Below are 23,708 nucleotides of genomic sequence, written 5' to 3'. Positions count from 1 at the left end.
TATCTCAACGCCACCTACAGCTGTCCGAGAGCGCTGCGTGTGCGTCGACCGAGAGACAGAAAGCACCAAATCATTTCCCTACCCGTGGCGCACCTCCGCTATGTACTCACTAAATACTCACATATTATTCCATGGAACTGCTAAAAACTACAATAAACAGTCAATTTAACACTCAATACACCATAATATGCGAAAAAGTTCAATAAAAACTCGCGATTAAACTTAGAAAACGATTTTTGAAAAGCCCAAGTGTCTACAGGCGTCCGCCATAATGTTTCCTTCGAAACGAATAATATAGTTCTTATTGCTCTTGTAGCAAGCAATCGCTCTATTCGCTATTCAAAATGGCGACCGTGTTGCGTTCTCGGTGCGCGTTTGTACGTTTTTTGGTTGAAAAAACCGGGCGGATCCTGAACAACTCAACAGATTTTGGAACTAAATTACCTCGGGAGTCAATATCGGTAATTATTTAATTGTTTTCACTCGCGCCGAGTTGTAATGTCGCTTTGACCGCGACATGTGACAGAACTATGGGTATACAGTGCAACACACAAGTTTGCGCAGTCATAAAATTATTATTATTTATTGTTTATTTCAATTTTTGAACATTTTTAATTTTGATGGTATAATAATAGTTTTGGTTACATAAATAGCGGAACATCCGAGATTAAAATTGTATACGTATTTATAAATTATAACCTAAAAAGTTTTTTGTACCTCCTGTAAATTTATTTTAAGAAATGACATTTAGGCCCTGGCGCATAAAGCATTATAACATAATATTTAACTTTTCTTAACCTCAACCCAGATTCATGCAAGTGAAACTTTTTTATTAATGTTATTATTTTTAATTTATAGAAATGTTATTATTGTTACAGGTATGTGCCGCCAGGACCTATTCTAACTATGCTGATTCGCCGTTTGTCAGAAAAGTCACAGAACAATATGAGTTTGACATCACAAAAGATCCCGCTGATTGGAAATTTGTCGAAAGACTGCTACCGTTAGAAAGCATTCCCCAATTTACGCCAAAAGAAAAGTATCCTTCCGGTTGGATTCCACCCAAAGAAGAAGCAAAAAACCTTCCATATTTCATAGCACGCACTAAAAACCACGAGGTGCCTATTTATCTAAATCGGTCTTATAGAGGACAAAGACAGATATCGAAGATAAAACACATTGAAGGTGATATATGGGCTATGAATGACGAAATCAAGGCCTACCTAAAAAATACACATAAACGTTATGTAGAAACTAGAGTACATGAGTTAGGTAAATTTATTGAAGTTAAAGGCGATTTTGTTACTTCTCTGCATAATTGGGCCTATTCCAAAGGTTATTAAGTCCTACCTCATAAAAGAAAATGTAGTAAAATAAACGATTTTTGAAATTAGTACCATAATATTTTATTTACCATTTCCTTGAAAAAATTTAACGTACTTAGTATTTTGTTCATAAAGGTTTTTTTTGTGATTAATTACATTTTTTTTGGGAATTTTACTGTAAATAAACCAAAAATCAATCATCAATCAGTAAATATAATTTATATATTTTTTTCACGTTCAAAATTAAAATAAGTATTTTAATATAATTAAAATAAGAAAATACTAGTATTTTATTAAAATAAAGACACAAATTCATAAAACATGAACTAATATTTAGATAAATTTTTACAATTCTACCAAGTTAGCGCTTACTCAGCAATCAGCATATTTTTATTATGTCCATATTATTTCCATATCCATACTAATTTTACTAATATTTACTAATTTTACTAATATTATTATAAATGCGAATGTGTGTCTGTCTGTCTGTTACCTCTTCGCGCTCATGCCGCTAAACCGATTTTGCTAAAATTTGGCATGGAGACATTTTGAGTCCCGAGAAAGAACAAAGAATAGTTTTTATCCCGAAAAATGTACCGTACATCCTGTGCGATAAACGAATTTTGGCGCTACGAAGTTGCGGGCGTCATCTTATTAAGAAATAATTGTCAACATTCCTGTTAAACAAGCACCGACAATAAGGAGTACCTACTTTCGGTTTTATATTTTATATCATTTACTAGTATTATCTAGCAAGAAAATAGTTTATCTTTTAAGTAAGTACCTAAGAGAATGAACAATCATATTAAATAATCAAGAATTTATGATAGTATAAGAATTGCTTCAGAAATTGTCGTTGAAACTTTGACGTTGATAAAATCAGTCTAATGTCATTACTTATTATTAAATAACTAACACGCTAAAACTACATACCATGTGCATTTTGAAATTGCAGCTTTTGGAATCATTTACCGGGAGGTGAGCAGTATGCAGTGTGCTCGTTTATAAAAAAAATCAACAAAAATTTAAACAATCCCTTAGATGGTACTGTCTTTAAATTTTCCACAATGTTACAGAAATAAATGTCACATTCCATTCAAATTAACCTCACGAAGAATCATTGTAAGTATGCAATCAAAATAAATAAATATATTATTATGCATTAAATATTTCATACAACTTGTGCTACGGAGTGTACACGGCATGAAGCGTGTTTATCCGCGCGGCCACCAGGGGCGTTGGCGGCGGCGGAAGGTTTTATCTACGTAGCTATACAACATCCGCCCGAGTCGGCCCTACTCGCACATTATTTTGGACCCGAGCATTTCTCTTTGTCTTAAAACAACTTTTCTGCATCTTTGCGGCCCGAGTGCACGTATTATAACTATGTAACATGTTTTTCAGCGCATACACGATGCGTAATGCTAAATTTTACGTCCACTTTATCGCACTTTTAGGTTATTCAATTCTAATGATAATTAGTATAATTTACGTAATGTATCGCCGAGGAATGTTTTTAAGTTGTTTAAATCGTCGTATACAGCTCGGTGCTCGGTGGGAATCAATATTCGAGCAATTATTCGCTTGCGTAATGTTAGTTGTATGATCTACGGACTACGTACGTAACTAGACTCAAGGCTAAGCGCTTTCAGAATTTTTGACGTTTTGTGCCATCAATCAATAGTATTTTCCGTCGATTACTACCATGTACACTACCTATATACTCGTATACTCGTACCTACATAAGCTAAGTAGGCTAATTAAATATGGTATCAATTCGTTTGTTTAACGATTAATAAGGTTAGGTGTTTGACATTGTCTATTAGATGTAGGTACGTGCGTATACGTGTTATCTAAATAGTAAATAGGGTACCTAACCACAAAGGTTACAACAGTAACTAAGCGAATTATTCAAATATTCTGTTGTATGCGTTCGTTGCGAGGTATCGTGTGGGAACCGTACATTTTAGATCGGTAAAAACTATTCAATTTCCCTAACTCCCTACTCCTTACCAGGTATTCAAAGAACCTGTATAACAGATTTTTATCAAAATCGATCAGCATTAACGTGAAGATGTTACAGACAAATCGACAGACTTATCGCACTTATAATAATAATTATCATTATATAGTAATATTAGTGTACTTATAGGCCTTAGATATAAATTACAATGATTTTGTTACAATTTGCAGCTCATATTAGTATTCCCATGGCAACAGTGTATATTTTTTTAAAGTAAAAATTAAAGGTAGCTTGCCGCCAAGCTGCTTGTTCGTCTTGGGACCCCTTTCGCCAAGCGCAGGATGCCCTGCAGTCAGGGCTGTAGCTACGGTCAAATTTGAGGTAGGGCAGCATTACAGGATACAGGAATAGGAACAAAGAATTTACCTATAGAAATCGGAACAAAAGATACGGATACGAATACGAAGGAATGTCACAAACTGTGTAAGTATAATATGTTCGGAGAAGTTTAAAAAGGTCCTATATAGGACCTTTATATTGCTACAATTTTTTTTATCTCAAATTATGAATCAACAATTTAATATAGTCACGACTCACGAGTTTCATACCTAAGAGTGCGGGGTGAGAGCAGGGGAGGCTTTAAATCCCAGTTCGCTGATTCGCTCGCTCATATTTTGTTTTTAATTTTTACCTCACCTTCAATACTATTATGAGATACTCTGTTAAAAGTCACGAATTCGAAGTCTAGGATTTTCATTCATTCTTCATCTGCCCAAAGACCTATTTATAGAATCCGGGCTACGCCCATGATTATCAACATGGTGAAGGTAGGCTTCGTTAAGTTCCTTTCCGATCTTTGGCAGCCCTTGATCATCGCACGTCCATGGAGCTGCAGGCACGGCCGAAGCTAGAGGTGGGGCAACCTTGGCTATTGTCTACGGTATAATTTTCAAACCTAGTAATATTTTGTAGGTACAATAATGTCCCTGGGAATGTGCATTCCGAGGGACAAGTACATTGACGTAGGTATTACTTGACGTTAAAAACCTGCGTCTAGTTTTAGCGATAATTTGCGTTACCCCCATCGTACTTTAAGTTTATAATGTAACGTAAATCGACCTGAACGACTGTATGCTAATATATAAAATTGGAAAGTGTCTGCTGCCTTCGGTCACCCCTCTGGATCGATTTTAAGGAAATCCTGTATAAAGATACTTTGAGTACCTATCGGAAAAGTGCATGTAAGTTTATTAGGTACCACATAAAATAATCTTATATGCATATGTACATAGTTTTATTATTTAAAAAAAGTTTGTTCCTGCGTCACAGGGCAACATCTATTTGCAATTATTTTTCAATCAGATTGTTAGAATGCTTTTTTAATGTGCAAAATAAGGATTATTCCATACTAATTTAATAAAATATACGAAAGTGAGCGTGTCTATCTGTTCCTCTTCACGCCTAAACCGCTGAACCGATATTCATGAAATTTGGTATGGAAAACCTTTGAGTCCCGAGAATGGGCATAAGATTTACTTCATCCCGGAAAATGTACATAAAAAGTGCCGATTTATTTAAGAGTGTGAGTTCACTTCCGCTGCCCCATGTACCAGTCGCCTATGGACGCTGCCGCCTCCCTTGGACGCTGCCGCTCCTAGGCTGCGGCCTACACGGCCTATTTATAAATCTGGGGCTGAACATAACGAATACGAATTTCTACGCAACGGAGTTGCGGGATTGGGAATCAACTAGTTATTTATAAATTAATACTATAACCTTAAATTATTATAATATTATACTTATACAACTTGCTCGTTTCAGCTCCGGGGGCCCCGGGTCAAATAACCTAACTTATTTGGACTCAGTTGTGTTTAGTTAATTGCCGCTATTCTTTAATCGAGAACACATCACTTCGCCACTCAGTAAGAAAACGAAATAATACAAACACCGTGCGTTTTTCGCGTAACTTTCTGCCGCGCACTGTAAAACTGTGCAACGAATTATTACCAGCAGTATTTCCGGATCTATACGACCTGCAAACCTTCAAGAAGAGAGCGTATTCCCTCTTAAAAGGCCGGCAACGCATCTGCAGCCCTTATGATGTCGTGGGTGTCCATAGGCGGCGGTAGGTGCTTTCCATCAGGTGACCCGTTTGCTCGTTTGCCCCCTTATTTAATAAAAAAACACTGAAAGAGACTATCTGCTGTACGAGACGAATATTAATTAGTTTACTGTAATTAAATGAAAATTTTGCCATAAGCCCCATACATTATCTGTCAAACTCTTTGTTAAATTGAACTTTAATTATGATTAAACTAGACGTTCCGCGTGGCTTCGGCCGCGTAAATTAGATATTTCGCAGAAAATTTAGTCCACAAAATATAGCCTATGATCCTTCACGTCACGACTTCTTATCTCTGCCAAATAACAGAAAAATTGCTTCAGTTGTTCGTGAGATAAGCCCTTTTTAATAATTTCCCCCATTTTTTCCACATTTTCCTCTATTTCTTCGCTCTTCTGAGATTAGCGCGTTCAAACAAACAAACAAACAAACTCTTCCGCTTTAAAATATTAGTATAGATGTCTCCGTGTGCGGGCGAAATTGTTGACAGTGCTGGATTGCTTCTGAAATGACCTTCCCAACTTTCAAGTTTGGGAGGTCATTTCAGAAATATGATAGACTAAATGAGGCCCATAACTCCTTTGCGCCTAAATCGTTTGTCGCGCGGAAAACATACAGTTTTCTGGGATAAAAATATTCTATGTCCTTTCCCGAAGCTCAAAGTATCTCCTCTCCAAATTTCAGCAAAATCGGTTCAGCGGTTTGAGCGTGAAGGGGTAACAGACATACTTACATATCACATACATACATACAGACAGACAGACAGAAACACTTTCGCATTTATAATTTAATTTATTAAATTAGTATTAGTATGGATAGCAGATAAGTACATTTAAATGTCTTACGTGGCAACATTGTAAATTGTAATTATACATTACACAAAACTCATTACATTTAAATATTAATATTGGTTACACTCTCAAGTCACGAAGTAACTTTTTGGTTACAAATTACAATATAGAAGCTCTTCTTGATTGCTCCAAGCGTTATCTACAAACGGTTACAAATTACAATTAATTTTAATCTGAATGTAAATAAAAAAAAGAAACTAGTCCAATTGTGGCGTTGTTTCTTTATTGCGATGCAACTAAAATTGGTAGTTTTAGCTTTTATTGTATATTTAGGGCAAAGTTATTAATTCAAAATGTGTAGTCTATTCTATTATATCAAAAATATTGTGATTGCGACAATAAAAATAAAAATTAGGCCTTTATATCTATTGTGGATGACACTGGATGATTTATACTTAAGGCGCTGTGATTATTGCAACTACGTAAAATGGATTTTTTATAACACGTTTTTAGTAAAGGAGATGTCATTATTTAAGTATAAAATAAGTGCAGTTTTAAAATTGAGAAAATTTCCTATACGCAAAGGTAGGTAGGTAGGCCTGTTTCACCGCTTCCTGATAAGGCTATCAACCACTTAATTTGACAGATGGAGTATGGAAAATCTGTCAAATAACCTATAGACTTCGATGTCTGTCTGTCTGTCCGTCTGTCCGTCTGTTTCCAGGCTCTAACTCAAGAACGGTAATAGCTAGAGAGTTGAAATTTTCACAGATTGTGTATATATGTTGCCGCTATAACAACAAATACTAAAAACAAAATAAATTAAATATTTAAGGGGGGCTCCCATACAACAAATGTGATTTTTCAAAAAATTTTTGCTCGGTTTCAATTATGACAACAGGTACCTACCTAGGCACTTGAAATTTTACTACTTGTGTACTTTAATAGTTAATAATAATATTTAAATAAAATAAAAATTTAAGAGGGGCTCCCATACAAAAAACACAATTTTTGGCCTACTTTTGCTCTATAACGGTACGGAATCCTTCGTGCGCGAGTCCGACTCTTTTAAATATTTTTTTTATTTTATTAAATAGGGGGGCAAACGAGCAAACGGGTCACCTGATGGTAAGCAACTACCGTCGCCCATGGACACTCACAACATCAGAAGAGCTGCAGGTGCGTTGCCGGCCATTTAAGAGGGAATACGCTCTTTTCTTAAAGGTTTGCAGGTCGTATCGGTCCGGAAATACTACTGGTGACAGTTCATTCCAGAGTTTTACAGTGCGCGGCAGAAAGTAATGCATTCTAATTACCGTTACATAAAATATTATATTTGTCTAATTACCGTACCCATAAATTTTTAAGTCTATTTATCTAAAAAACTAAAATTAACTGTAACATGCCTCATTTATTACGGTATTCGTATCTTTCATTGCTTTCATATTTTAATGAATAATGAGTTTAAGTCAAATCAACGAAGAAAAAAAAGGTTGCAGTAATTAGACAAATAATGCCAAACCGGAGAATGGCCGTTAAATATGTCGCCCATGACTATTAACAATGTCGGATGTGCAAAATCGTCATTTTTGTTTTATTTCATAAATTATGTCCTTATAACCAAGGCTATCATGAGCTGAAAAGAAAAAAATCTATATTATGCGTAGCGCTATTTCAGAAGAAATAGCTACATTAAAAATGTCGTATATTACTAAGATGCCCGCTAACAATGTCGGATAGTCACTACCTACGTTATTAACGGAACGCGGAAGCGAGTAAGAGTGCACGATGTGCCACATCCGACTATGTTAACGGAGGGAATGGACGTCGCGCTGTCACTTGTTTTTTTGCTACCGTAGTTATATTTTTTTACTTTTCGACGCCATTTTCAATATCTACAAGATCAACACGGCCAATTAAAACTTGGTACTCAACGAAATGAAGAAAAATATAGTAAAAGGCAAAAAATGCTGATGGTAATATTATGTCCAAAGCTAACGCTAGTGCGGAAAATGGTATTTACTATTCTTTATAATATTTTTTTAACAGTATAGCTTATGTTTTATTGCTTTAGATTTGATTATGAGATGAATTCTTAACTTCATCAACATTAATTTATCATAGGTAACTTAAAATTGTAGGATGTACCACATTCAACGTTCTTAACCGGTTTTTCAAATGTGTAAAATGTCGGTAGTACCACATACGACATTTTTAATCGGTTTTATAAATGGTTAAATTGTCGGTAGTGCCACTTCTGACATTGTTATGTGGATTTATAAATTGGTAAAATGTCGGTTGTACTAAATCATAATCATTTCATTTACTTTTCTTATTGATTAAACGGCGCTTGTAGTTTGTACCATATCTGTCGTTGCTTACCGACTTTTAAGAAATTTCAGAAGGCTTTAAAATGGGTAATTTTCGTGCGAAAATTAGGTTTTTGTTGGCACATGTCATACATAATGAATTAATATATTTTTTTATTTATTAATCGTATTTTTCATGGTTTTGCGATTTGGTTACTAGTAGCCGCAATAAAGCCAGACTTTCTTGGCATTTTGCTATTAAGCAGGTAGGCAACCAACATAAAGATTTACTCAAATTATGTAAAAGTGACATAATTCCCAAAAATAATATCTAAAGTGCTATTTAAAATACCACAATGGATCAGAGAAAATCTCGGATGAAGAAGACTGCTTTTGAATAATTAATCTAATAAATACTAATCTCAATTTTTCTAACATGAAAAATTGAGATTAGTATTTATTAGATGTGAGACAAAGGCTGTGGTGGTACGTAAGTGTCCTAAAATGTAGAAATTTTTAAGAACTACTTGACTCCGCGAACTTCGTTTCATGGGCCTGCAAAACAGTCAGTATTTCCTCAGTACTTTCTGTATTCGCCACACATTTAGGCACTATCATCTCTCCAGCATATTTGGAAGATCTAGATGAGATCGATAGCCGGTCGTTCGACTTGCAAATATAATATTTTCAATTACACATTGGTGGTAGCCGCCGCCGTTGCCGCGTCAGCACGGGGGCCTTATTTTGAGCTTTAATCAAACTGTCCTTACTTCTAAAATATTTGGCCCATGGTAATAATTTAAAGGACAATTCTATTTTTCACATAATTCCGATAAGTATTTTGATATTTATGTAGGTAAGGATTAATAACGAATATGCAAAAAAAGTCACGCCAGAAGGAGATGATTTGAAGTAAATTTTTTAATGAAAGTAATGGTTATTATTCGTTAACCATAAAAGATAGACATAAGCTGCCCTGGGCTTTTTTGTAGATAATGATGAGTCTTTAAACACGTATAACATTATTTTGATGTATCATCAGTATTTTTCATAGCGGAAGCGAAATAATGAAATTTTTGGCAAATTTTTACCACTTTTGGTTATATTTTTGTTATTTTCGGTAGGATCCCTAATATTTTTCAGAATAATACATAGCCTGTGTTCTTTGCAAATGAGCTACAGCTCTCCAAAAGTAAAAGAATTTTTAAAATTAGTTCAGTAGTTATTGAGCCCATTCAATACAAACAAACATACGAATAAAACAAACTTTTTCTCTTTATAATTAATTTGTAGGGATCATGTATGTGTGAATGTGCGAGTGTCAGCAGTTTTGTGTCTGGGAGGCGATGTATGCGAGAGACGACGGGCAGTCACTGCGTGAGGCCTTGTCAGAATGTACGAGTGTTAGTTTCGGGACAATAAAAGGCCAAGTGTAATATCAGTTATTTGTTTCATTGATGCAACCCGGGGACTTAGTAATGAGGGACTAGAGAGACTCTTACAAATTTATATTTTTTTATTTTTTATTTTGTTTAGTTAATTTAAGTTATGCTATCAAAAATTCAAAAACATTGAAATTAAAAATTATTACCAACACTGGTAATAATTTTTAATTTCAATGTTTTACGTAAGTTTTCATTTCGGATGAAAATTTGATTTTCCGAATTATTTAAATCATAAAAAATCTTTTGTATTTTCATACGTCCATTGTTTTTACGTTTTATTTGACAGAAGTCCATAAAACTATTTTTTTTCTTTAAATTGTTGTCGTTTTTGTTGGTAATTTCTACATGCGACATATTTTTAAATTAACAGTTATCACTTAACAATGACGTAAATGCCACTTCCGACAAGCAATCATCGATTTAGTACAAGCAACAATGTCGGTTCTGGCACTTCCGACTAATCAGCATTACTCGTACCCCGTTAAAAAGGTCAGAAGTGACTTTTCTCATATTTAGGCATAAAATACGAGATACTCATAATAACATATCAAACGTAAATGACTTTTATAGTATTACCTGAAATTTCATGATCCTTCTTGAAATAAGTAAAAAGTTATGCACAATTTAGACTTTGAATCGCTCTCCTGTAAAGTTGTCGTTTTTCACATCCGACATTGTTAATAGTCATGGGCGATGTGTATAGTATTAAAGTATTAATAAAATATATTTCCGTTGTCTGGTACCTTTCACAAGACCCTCAGGTACTTACCACGGGTCCAGACTGACGTGGTGTTAAGCATTCATAGATATTTAAAAAACCGTATGTGTTTAAAAGGATTAAAAAGGAGCTTATAAACCGTCCATTTTCCGCGATAAATACTATCCTAAGTATATATCCCGTCTTGAGAAAGAATCCGCATACGTACCCATCCTAATTATTATAGGTTTATGTATAAAATGTACCTATTTAAAAAAGGCGTAATGGACTTAGAGCAACTGTAAGTTTGTTACGTTAACAAATTGAATGAAAAGGGACATACCTACAAAGGATATGGGCGTAAAGCCTATATAGACAAATAAAATTACTAATTACTTTAATAAAAAAAATGGTCTAGGCCTGTTTTCACCAACCAAGCGCTAAGTTTCCTTAGTGGTGGTAAGACCTTAAGGTCATGTATTCCCTATGATAACTAGGTTTTTGACAAAACGAGAACCGACAAAGGATACTTTTTATCCCGGAAAATTGTACGGATCCCGCGCGATGAACGAATCTAGGCGCAACGGAGCGTGGGCGTCACTATAGTTATATATTTTGCACATTTTTTTATCCTTGTCTGAATGCTACTTTTCTAATGTCAGGGATGCTGCAGTTATAATATATTAAGTAAGTGGCAGTTTTCCACCATGCGTTTTCCGCGTGACTTTCTGCCACGCACAGTAGAACTCTAGAACGAACTGTCGCCACTGTAGTATTTCCGGACCAATACGACCGCAAACCTTCAAGAAGAGCCTTTATAAGGCCGGCAACGCACCTGCAACTCTCCTGATGTTGCAAGTGTCCGCTTGGTGGCCCGTGTGCTCGTTTGCCAGGGTAATTTTATAAAAAAAAAATATTTCTACTGAAGAGGTAGAAATCGGAAATTGGGCTTTCCACTTATTCTCCGATACAAAATTGTACCATCGGAGAAACTGAGTCATAGGCAGATGGTAGACCCACGGGTTACAAATCGTAATAAATATATCAAGCTCAAAAGACAGATCACGATTAACGTCAATTAACATATCCCGACCAAATAACGTAGGTTCTCATCTGCCTATGAATAAATTTCTTTGATTATTTGACAGTTAATGCTTCTCACTACCAGACCATCTCAAAGTCTAATACTTCAAGGAAGTTTAAGAGTATCTGATATCTCCACTCTGCCAAAATGTCCGGTAGTGGAAGTCGAGATTCCTACAGCTACCTCGGAGAATATAAGATGGAAAATTAAGCTTTACGAAGGTCAGGTAGACCTTCAGAACTGGATACTTCCTCAAGTAACCGTCACCGAAACTCCATAGTTGCTGGTGTAACTGCCTCTACAGTGGTCATAAACAGGTAAACTTAGTTCAACTTTTACAAAACAACAAAAGTCTGTTGTCTGTTGCTGGCTCTTACTTTATGGGCGAACCCACACGTACCACAACCACACCACGTGGTCGGACGTATATTTCGTATTGTAAAATATGAAGTGGAACATTCATACGTACCACATTTTGCAGTCGTTATCGACCACTTGTGTGATACCGATCACATCGCAACCACAACGTTGCGTCGTTAAATGACAATGCGCGCACACCGCCCGCGCTCTTCCCCCCTCCATTTCATTGACTTTCGTACGTAACCACATCGCAGTTCCACTGGCGACAACGCAACCACGTCGGCATTTTGTCGGTACCACAACGCAACTACAAAAATCTGCAGCGACACCATTTACACGTAACTGCTGGACGACATTTTGTCGTTGCGATGTGGTGAGGTTGTGGTACGTGTGGGTTGGCCCTATAATAACCGAGTGACGATGTCAACTGTGTCAGGTTGCAGAGCGTGCCAAGATAATATGCATCATCGCTAATTATAAATCGATTCTTAGCCAGGGATTACTACAATTATAATTTTATAATGTAATGCCTCCCACGCTGTTTTCAGAGACGAGGGCCAGTTGCGTGGTAGCCCGTCAGCTTCGCAAGAGAAATTTTATAATAGGTATACACATTATCAATATATTGTGTATACCTACTATAAAATTTCTCTTGCGAAGCTGACGGGGTTGGCAATCCAACCAGGAAAATATCCTTCCTACTATAAAGGCGAAAGTTTGTTTGGATGTATGGATGTATGGATGTGTGGATGTGTGGATGTATGGATGTTTGTTACTCTTTCACGCAAAAAACTACTGAATGTATCTTAATGAAATTTTACAATAATATAGCTTATACATCAGAATAACACATAGGCTATAATTTTAACCGACTTTCAAAATGGGGGAGGTGTTATGTTCGTTTTTTTAATATTCAACGATTACTCTGCCGTTTGTGAACCGATTTTCAAAATTTTTCTTTTGGCGTACAGAGTATCATCCCAATTTGGTACTATACTCACAAAAGTGGTGATCTAATGCTGGGAGCCATGACTAATCGAGGGAACTCCTTCAAATTTATATGGAAACATGTAGTGACTTCGGTTTCGTGAGAAGTAGTCTAAGCATATGCTACCAACAAGTAAGATTTTGCACCAAGGTATACCATGATTGGGTTGGGAAGTTTCTGAGAGAACTCCGGATTCCTTATACACATAAGTTTGGGAGTTTCGACGTTGTTTTAAGAACGGTAAGCATAATATGCTACTATGCAAATTACATTCATCATCATCATCATCACTACCATATTATACCTTATATGCATCCCATGATTATGAGCCTATTATTGGTACCTACTTTTCATAGTCATTTAGATCAAGATTCGATTTTGTCAAACGATTAAAAAAATATTTGTTTGTTTGATTGAACACGCTAATCTCAGGATATATTGGTCCGATTAAAAATATATATTTCAGTGTTAGATAGATAGATTATAGCTCATTTATCAAAGAAGGCTATTTTATCACGCTAAAACTAATAGGAACGAAGAAACAGAGAAAATGTGGTTAAAACGGAAAATTATTAGAAAGGGTTTATCTCACGAACTACTGAAGCAATTTTGTATGTTATTTGGCACAGATAACTAGAGACATAAGAGCTATTTTGTTGCGAAAAAATGTACGATTTCCGTAAAATTCCAAATTTACGCGGGCGAAGCCGCGCGGGACATCTAGTAATATAATAGTAATATAAATATTTTTAGAAAAAGATGGCCCCGTGCGAGTTTCTTACGCCAGTTCTTCTCGCCGGGTTAGTTCCCGAACCGGTGGTAGGCATCTGTGTAGCGACGTTCAGAGAATATTTGAAAAAAATTATTCTGAATAAAAAAAATTGAGTTGAGTTGAATAAAGTGTGGACCGACAACTTTTATACATAACATGTGATATTTTGTATTATTCGTCCATTTAATTGCTAAGTTATGACTCCAGTATAAACACGTAGCTAGCTGCTAGGATAACGAAAAGTGTATGACCGATGCGAGTTTTACAGCCAACTAAAGTTCATAGATATACGTAATGCACATGCAGTGCTTTTCGCATTTTTGCCTCAGTTACTCTTCTATAGTAGGTATGTAGACTGCAGTATACGTAGTACCCAACTTTGTACCATCGAGGAAATTGATTCCTAGACAGTTGACGGATCTACCTCATGCGCCATCGCCATCTGCCTAGTAATCTACTTCTCTGATAGTACATAAGAGCACTATTTCTCTTTTCCCTTATGTAACACTGGAGGTACAGTTGACCAACACATTGCATCATTCAAGAATAGGTTGTCCATCATAGCCCAAAGAGGAGATTTGTTTAGAGATGTATGTTACAGTAATATCTTAATATGTGTTTTTTAGAGTGCTTACAGACGAACAAATCGACAAATGGAAAAAATCCAGCGACTGCCGTCGATAAGTGCCGTTCGTCTGTAAGAATCCTTACGGGCGAACGGCACTTGTCGACGGCAGACGACTTAATGGAGACCAATCATTAATCTATGTTTGTGACAAAAATTAACCGGTATTTAATATTATTACAATTGATTGGAGACCAATAATTAATCCAAATTCTAAGGTCACAAAGTAAAACTAACTGTTATGAACTGCTAATATTTTCCTTAAATAAAACGTTTTAAGTCGATATAAGACCTAGGTACATTTTACATATAATTCTATTATTTAGTCATTTATTTATTTTATATTTTGATAAATGTTAATACTTAGGCATAGGTACTCAACTTATTTCGGGACAGTCTACTAGGTAGTCACATTGATAAATAAAATTTTCAGGATTTGCATACCTATACATACTGATTTTATAAATCTATATTCTATACCTACTAACTTAATTGATTTTCCAAACCTTATAAGACACGGATAGCTTTTCAATAATAGTATAAATGTTTCGATGTAACCTTTTTCATGTAAAAAGTAAAGCTTTTAGTGCTTAAAGCTACGATACTAATTAATGTCATCAAAATCCGTTCCGTGAAATTGTTTCATGATAGTCGAAATAAGTTTAACATCCTTTCTCACTCACTTTCACATTGTTGATACTAGGCGCGATTTGAAAGAGGTAAAAACGCTTTATGCCATATAAAGCGTCTAGAATCCAAATACTAGCTATAGGTATGCAATACTTATAGTAGCCTTTTTAGAGTTCCGTACCCAAAGAGTAAAAACGGGACCCTATTACCGAGACTTCGATGTCTGTCCGTCTGTCTTTCTGTCTCCAGGCTGTATCTCAAGAACCGCTATAGCTAGGCTTCTGAAATTTTTACAGATAGTGTATTTTTGGTGCCGCTATAACAACAAATACTTAAAACAAAATAAACTTAATTTATTTAAGGGGGACTCCCATTAAACAAACGTGTTTTTTTTGGCCTTTCCATGCTGTTATTGCTTGAGTCCAGCCCAGTCTCGAAAGTCTGTCAGTCTGTCAGTCTCGAAAGGTGGCCCGCCCAGCGCCATTTGAGTTTTTTGCAGTAATGGAGAGCGTCTGCTACTTTAGACTTTCTTTTTCTTATGCTTCTGTGTGCTATTTTGTGTATTCTTTTGATATTTAGTACACTTATCTCCATACCTCTTTGACACGATCTTATTTTTGACTTGATCTTACATGTAAGTTTCCATGTCTGGCTGGCGTAAGTTAATAAGGGAAGTATACCACTAAACATGTGTCACAACAACAAATATTAAAAACAAAATAATTTTTCCAAAAAAATCTTCCAGTGGCGGACATCTTTGACAATTGCTGCCCACTGCTAGACACCCTCAAAGTCTAATACTTTAGGAAGTTTAAGGGACAAGGGTGTCTGGCAGCTGCCAAAACTGTCCGGGACTGGAAGACGAGATTCCTCCACTTACCGCGAAGAATATAAGCTGTGAAATTGAGCTTTACTATTTCTGGAAGGTCAGGTAGACCTTCAGAACTCCTCCTAAAGTAACCGCGACCGAAACTCCAGTTGCTGGTCGTTCTTACCTCTGTAAAGGCCACAAACAGGTAAACTTTCAGCTTCACGAAACGGAGGAAGGTCAGCGGGGCTAAAATGGTCACATTTAGCAATTCCTCTCAATCAATTCAGCAAATGAATTGTCAAAACTGTCAAACTGACAAATGTCAAATCAGTACAAAAATACAGAAATGAATTGCAAGCAGAGTTGTATTTCGCGATTTTAGAAAAATGAATCAATTCATATCATGATTCTTCAAAGCGACCATTTTAGCCCCGCTGGCCATTGCAGGCTCTTACTCTATAGTTATCCATACTAATATAATAATAGTTTGTGTGTTTGTTACCTCTTCACGCCCAAACCGCTGAACCTATTTTGCTGAAATTTGGTGTGGAGATACTTTGAGTTTCGGGAAAGGACATAAGATACCGAAAAATGTACGGTACTCGCACGATAAACGATTTTGGCATAATGGAGTTATCCGCATCATCTAGTAAATCATATTGCCCTAATTTTCGTAACAGCTTTTCAGCGAAACTTAATTGAGATAATTACCATTTTAAAACGAAGATCGGTTTTCCGAACGTTGGGAAATTTCTGTTTCAAGCACTGAACAAAATTGAGTAACATTTTATTATAGGGTGCGACTAACCCTAAATTGTCGATTTTATAATTAATTTTTATACTTGATAATAAGCCCCGAATTGTTTCATTTTCTACAATTAGATACTACATTATATTTCCGAGAATTAGATCAGAGCAAAAACACGATATCTTAATATTTTCTCGATAGAAAAAAATCACAAAGATGCATCTAATTTTCACGAATTTTTCATTTATTGCCATAACCGTGCATTGAACTAAGTTAATATCTTAACACATTGTATAAAATTTTATCATTGAGAGATCGACCTAGCGAATTTTTGAAATGTTGTATATTTATCGAGTTATTGAGAAAAAACTAATTTGGCGATGAATCCGCGTCGTTCTTTTTCACCTGGCATATAAAAGACGGGAGTGAGTGTGAAGAGAGAAGGACGATGTTTGATTTCTGGGGTTAGTCGCCCTCTTAAGTAAAAAACAAAATTATGACTTACTAGCTGTTGCCCGCGACTTCGTCCGCGTCTATGTCAACATTTTTTTTTCGTAAAAAATATTAGTTTTTTAAAATAAAAAATGTCCTCAATGTTATTTCTGATACCTCCAAGAGTATGTGTACAAAGAGCGATTATCCGGACTGTTAGGTACCGGAAAATGTAATATTTTATATTTTATCAATTAACATTGATTCTTATTCATGTGCTTGTTGTTAACAAACACATGATATTAATCATAAGTTCATAACATTAAGAAGTTACCATAATATTTTATGTTATGCACTGCACCCCCTTTTCTTCATACATATTTTATGATTGTCCTAACTCCTAACCTAACCTAAATCCTGACGACAACAATAATTATTATTATTAGTAGTCGAGTTTTCATTGTGTTTGTAAAATGTAAGGAATATAAAGAATAATGTTTTATGAAAATAACAATCTTCTATCTTTTTGCTACAATGTAGCCCCCTGCAGAGGCGGCGTAGGGCGTAGGCGACGTGGGCGACCGCCCGGCGCCCACTGCCTCGCCGCCGTCCGCGTCCGGTCCGAGGGACCACGCGCCCCTTGGACCCCTTTTTAAAAGAATTTAAGTACGAGTTTTGATACTCAAATTTTTGTAATTTTTTTTTTGTAAATAATAGTTTGAGTATCGAAAATAGTCCTCTTGCTTCATCCATCAGAGGGCCTCGCAAAATATTATATCTTGCCCACATCAAATTTCGGTCTTGCCCGAGTTTCTTACACGAGGAGCGTTCTCGAGGAGAGAAGAATCTCGCGGGGTTAGTTCCCGAACTCGACGTTCAAAAAGAGTATGTTTATATAGGTATACCTATTACCTAGTAGTTTTGAATAATTTTTTTTTTATTATTATCAATACTTATATTTATGATATTATACATATCATGCGAAATATATGCGAGGTGTGTGTCTGCCTGTCTGTTACCCCTCACGCCCAAACCGATGAACCGATTTAGTTGAAATTTGGTATGGTGAATTGGTGACACTTTGACTCCCAGGAAAGGACATAGGATAGAACTTTTTATCCCGAAAAAATGGACGGTTTCTGCGCGAATTTTGGGTATTATCTAGTAGGTTTTTTTTTCCAAAGCTATAAAATAAATACATATACTTAACTTAAGTTTTTGCCCGCGGCTTCGCCCGCGTGGAATTCTGGGAACGACGATATAATATCAGGAAAAAAAATAACTTTTTAATTTTTATACATAAAATATAGTCTATGTCTCTCAGGGCACACACTCGCAGCTTTCTATGGGTGTGAAAAATTTTTGCAATCGGATAATAATAGTTGGGGAGGGTAAGAGGCGATTTCGGGACAAGCTCGAGCGTGTCAGATTAAGCTTGTATAGGCTTCCAACATGTGTCTAGTTATCATGGTATAGAAATCAGATTTCTCACATGGTGGGTTAATTTTTTTTTAAATATTGAAATGTCATCGGATCTGTCAGATTAAGATAGGGGATGTTTAGTATACCCCAAAGAAGCTTCCATATAAAGCACTGGTGATTCAAATGTTAGGTAAGCCTGTAGGGACATTTTAAAATATAAAAAAAAAGCTTCATATTTTTCTAACTAAGCTCCGCAGATATTTTATTTTGCACTAAACTAAATGATTTAGTCCTCGTTGTCTAAAATATATTTTTATTTAACCTAAATAAGCAATTTTCTGGATATATTTTCTTTTTCAAAACTTTAAAATGGCCGCAGTTTCTGACCCCACCGCTAAAATAAAAAACGCTCTTATTATTTTTTTATCAGTTTTACCTAATATAAAAAACCTACTAGGTCTCCATGACGCTCGAGTGACTACAAAATTAGCACCTTCCCCTCCCCTACTATAATATTATGTAGTTTCAGAGATTACCTCCTACAAACAAAAAAAAAACAAACTTTTCCTCTTTATTATATTTATTAGTACTTATATTATGTACAAGGCAGTTGTATCTGTAATACAGTGAGAGTGCATGCGCTATTAATATGCGGGTCGGAAGCCGGCTTCCCGACAACACGCGGCCCCTCATAGCGACGCCATCTTGTTGAAACTCGCGACTTGCGACTCACGTGACGACGATTTTAAAGCGATAATAATTAGTAAGTACCTATAGTAAATTAATGATTTTAAGTTTGATATAATCTACTATACAGGTAAATTAATGTTTATTCACCATTGTGGCAAAATACTGTAATAAGAAGTACTTAATAAGACAAAATAATTTGTCCGGGATAAGAAATATCGCATGTCCTTCCCGGGACGCAATGTATCTCCATACCTTTCACAAAAATCAGAGAGTGCCTCTGCACTCTCTGATTTTTGTTGTTGTTGTTGCAACAGACAGACAGACATAAATTTGATAGAATTATATTCAGTAGGTGAACTAAGTGGTCTAACATAGAACATGATTTATTAAAGGCAGCCTCAGGATCAAATAGAACATGATTTATTAAAGGCAGCCTCAGGAAGGTCATATTATCGTGTCCTTAATTTTAAACTAGATAAAATTTATAGGTCCCATGTTTAGTATTCAAGTCTATAACGAGGAAAGAAATAAAACTCATTTATAATGTGTAGGGAAATAGGGAACATGATAGAGTTCCAGAATAACTATACCTCATCAAAATCGGTTCAGCAGTTTAGAGAGGTAAGAGACAGACATACTTTACTCTTTAGTTTAATAATATTTGTATGGATTTTACTTATTTCAATCATTTATATAATTCGTTGACTGCGACAAAAATAACAGGAAAACCAGAGCAAGTTTATTTTTGACCAGTGTGAATATTTTGGAGTTTTACCTGTAGCTTAATTATTGTACTACTTATATTACAACAAGATCAATCCAATATATTTTACGAGCACGCTATTTCGTTGTTTGATCGAACAAGACTGGATCGAACATGTATTGTTGCATCAAAATATATTCCGCAGTTGTATGTCGTTGTCGATGAGACAAATAAAATCACAAGTTGTAAGGATTGAGCACTAGAGTAAACCTGCTAGCTCTTCTTGTCGTTTGCAAATTATAACATACCAGCGACCCGCCCCGGCTTCGCATCGGGTATACCGTATAACCCTTTAATCTTTAAGATTAAAGGGAAGGGAACAAAGGGTCATGAGGAAAGAAAAAGCGACTTTGTTTTATAATATTATGACGTAGATATTTATTAGTTATTATTACATAATAAAATATTTAAACATTTTGTTATTGATTTCTCTTAGTAAAGTTACAACTTACAGGTAAACTACCCCCTGTTGATATAGAGATACATTTTTTGCAACACGAGTAAATAACATTACAAAAAGTTACCCCAAGGTGAGATAAAAGCGAGAATACAGTATACAGTATCTACACTACAGTCGATAATAATTTGTAAACGTGTTCTTTTGTTGGGGCCAGGTAGAGCTATTGTCTGTTCGCGACGGATTGCCTATTCAGATCCGACAGATGTGCCGTCATCATGATCAGACCGAAGTCACGATGCTATTTTTAACCGACTTAAAAAAAAGACAACTGGGGCTGGGCTAGGCTAGGACTGGGCTAGAATAAATTCGGGGAAATCCGTCCAGATTTTTGGTTGGTTTGAAGGGCGTCCGGGGACCGTCAATCGGGTTTTTGAAAGGTGAAATCCGGACACTTTTGTTGAGAGATATCAACTATTTAGTCATACAGCAATAAAGGAGAAAACTCGCTAAGCATAAACAGTTTCTTCTTTGATCAAAATCAAGTACGATTTCAAGGACTTGAGTTAATCAGATTTTTACAAATTCTTCTAGGAAAAGAAATATGTTTTAGCAAAAATTAGAAGGACGTAATCGTAAATACTTTTTAAAACAAGCAATGGAACAGCAAGAAATGGAAAGGGCGTAAGCGATAAAATGGTTTTTATCACGTAATTTAAAAACCATAAATTCATTTCATATAAGCTATGGGCAAATTAAAGTGTATACTTGAACCAATCTATGTACAAACTTTGGAAGCTTAAATCACTCTCCTCTGTTGGTAAAATAGGAATCCCTTTTTTTACAGAGGTTTTCATTGATTATTCTGTGTTATAAAAGTTGACCAATTGTGGTATGCATGGGTAATTCAAAGACAAAGACATGATGAATACTGACAATGAACTTTAATTTCTTAGCTTTAGTCATTGCTGAGAAAAATCGATATCGCTACAGCCAAATTATCAAGGCGTTGCCCTAAAGCTGAAATGAAAAAGTCCCTTAAAATAAATTGTATCTTGTATTTAAATGTGTTTGTTCAATCAACACGCTCAATGCAAAACAAGTTAAAATGTAAAAGATGTAAAACCTGGACAAATGACAATGAATGTGCTCTTCCAGCGCTACTACTTTTACAGTGAACTCTAAACAAGGGACACATACCCGCCCTAAAGTATTATCAATTATTATTGGTAATAGCCTCTAATTAAAAGTGCAATAACCGTGATTCAATATTTAATCCATGTTTATATTATGTATGTATGATTGTAACTTTTGTTGGCTGTTCATAGCAAATAAATAAATAAATTAGTTTTGTTACAGCCTGTGTATTCTGCTGTAAAAGTTTTACTTAAAATATTGTGTGCTGTGACAAGTTTTAAATTACGAGAAAATAATTGTAAATATTTAAAGTATTACCAGTAATCTACACTGGCATTACTTACTTACTCACACGCCACACTTACCATAAAATAAGGGATTTACCAATAAGGTACCACTTATTGTTCAGTTCGTTTTTGTAGAGAGCGCCGTTCGCAACAGTTTAAGATTTCAACGGGGTCGCCAATACTGCCTTCAGTGGAAAATTGCTTCTTTTTTCTTTCCTTACTGCCAAACAATATTACAAAAATATATAGATTCATAAAAATATATAGGTCCTGTCTCCATATATTGAAACTGCAAAATGGTATTATCATAAAATGTTTTTACACTTTGTGCGGTGGTTAAAAACTACGAACTTGTAGTTTGTCAAATTTCCTAAAAAAATCTCTTTATAGTATTAAATACATTAAATATGAAGTCAATTCATTTATCATTCTTTAAAATCTAGGTTAGTTGCCGAAGCATTTTTTATAAATAATGAAAAGTATAATATTATTTGGGTTGCTTAAATTTCACAGAAGTAATTTCTTGTTTGACTTGAAAAATATAACGATTTTGTAAATATGTATTTTTATTACTGGCTAAATTAAATCTGAATTAACACGAATGATTTAACGTCATACGTTTGTATTGCATATGCAAAGTAATGCCGTACTTGGTAAAATACGTGTAAAATACCATGGCATATAATCTCTATTTTGTAGAGATAACTGTACACATTTTTGCAAACAATAAAATAATATGTAATTATTTTAAAATAGACTCTGCATTCCCTATCGTGAGCGCGCGGGCCGCGTGGTGATTACCGTAGCGCTGCTACGCGACCTCGTAGCACTGACCGCGGCCGCGCGCACCGCGGGAGCGTCGTGCACGGTGCACTGTGCACAGCCACGCGCCTACAGGCTACAACATGTATCCAATAAATATTATATTATTTAAAGTATTTTTATATATCACGTATATTGTTATTAAATAGTTTAGTAGTATGTTCAAAAAATAAAAATGTATTGACTGTTAGTTTTATGTTGATAGATATTAGGACTTAATTTTGTTTCAATTGAAATTTTAACAATTTAACCGGTTAGTTCATTCTGGTAATTAATTAATTATGAATTAATATATTAACATATTTTTTTATTATGTAATAATAATTGTCAACTAGAATAAATTAAAGTTTCGGCAGTTTTTATCGCAAAAAAATTCTTACAATAGTAATTACAACTTACACCTATTTCTTAGACTTACAGATGCACTCGAAAACATATTTTAATGATTAATCAACTTTAATGATAAGGAATTTGATAAAAGCTTGATACATTTTTTATCAAACCCTTCATTAAATTAAAGTTTAGTTATCATTAATGGCTCCAAGTGGGATAAACTCGAACAACAAAAGTGTGTAGTCCAGTAAAAGAGTTTTTAAAATGTTATAAATATTATTTTTTTCCTAAATCGTTTTAATTTGATCGATAATGTTAAAAAAAGAGTTTTATAATTTTGTTTACTTCTATAACAAGTTGCGAGACATTCTAATTTATTCATACTAGTTGTCCCGGCGAGGGTAAAATATGTAGTTCTGTTTCAACTCTCAAATATAAATTATAATCCATATCAATACATATTATAAATGCGAAAGTCTGTCTGTCTGTTACCTTTTCACGCCGAAACCACTATAAATAAAAAATGATTTATTTCTCAGTAAATTTGAATATTTTTTTTTATAATGTCTACCTGATGCCTACCACCGATTCTGCTGAAATTTGGTATGGAGATACCCGGGAAAGCGGTTCCCGTTAACGAATTTTGAGGCAATGGAGTTGTGGGCTCTCTCATCTTATTAGATACAAACTGGTAAAATACATACAAACTGGTAGTGTTTTCCCTACAATTATTAAAGATCGATAATTAGCTTAAT

The 23,708-nt window shown here is 35.1% G+C and overlaps 1 protein-coding gene across 1 annotated transcript; it reads left to right on the top strand.

Annotated features, from left to right (window-relative positions):
• Nucleotides 1-103: 103 nt before the first annotated feature.
• LOC121734768 (probable 39S ribosomal protein L49, mitochondrial) lies at nucleotides 104-1,396 on the top strand. The gene is made up of 2 exons (XM_042125385.1): nucleotides 104-461; nucleotides 879-1,396. Exons 1-2 carry the CDS (start codon nucleotides 345-347, stop codon nucleotides 1,341-1,343), a joined length of 582 nt encoding a protein of 193 aa, XP_041981319.1. The 5' UTR covers nucleotides 104-344; the 3' UTR covers nucleotides 1,344-1,396.
• Nucleotides 1,397-23,708: the final 22,312 nt, after the last annotated feature.

The sequence above is a fragment of the Aricia agestis genome, chromosome 16 (genome assembly GCF_905147365.1).
Source record: "Aricia agestis chromosome 16, ilAriAges1.1, whole genome shotgun sequence".
Classification (NCBI taxonomy): domain Eukaryota; kingdom Metazoa; phylum Arthropoda; class Insecta; order Lepidoptera; family Lycaenidae; genus Aricia; species Aricia agestis.
Note: the sequence above shows the minus strand (reverse complement) of the source record. Positions and strands in the feature narration are given on the sequence as shown.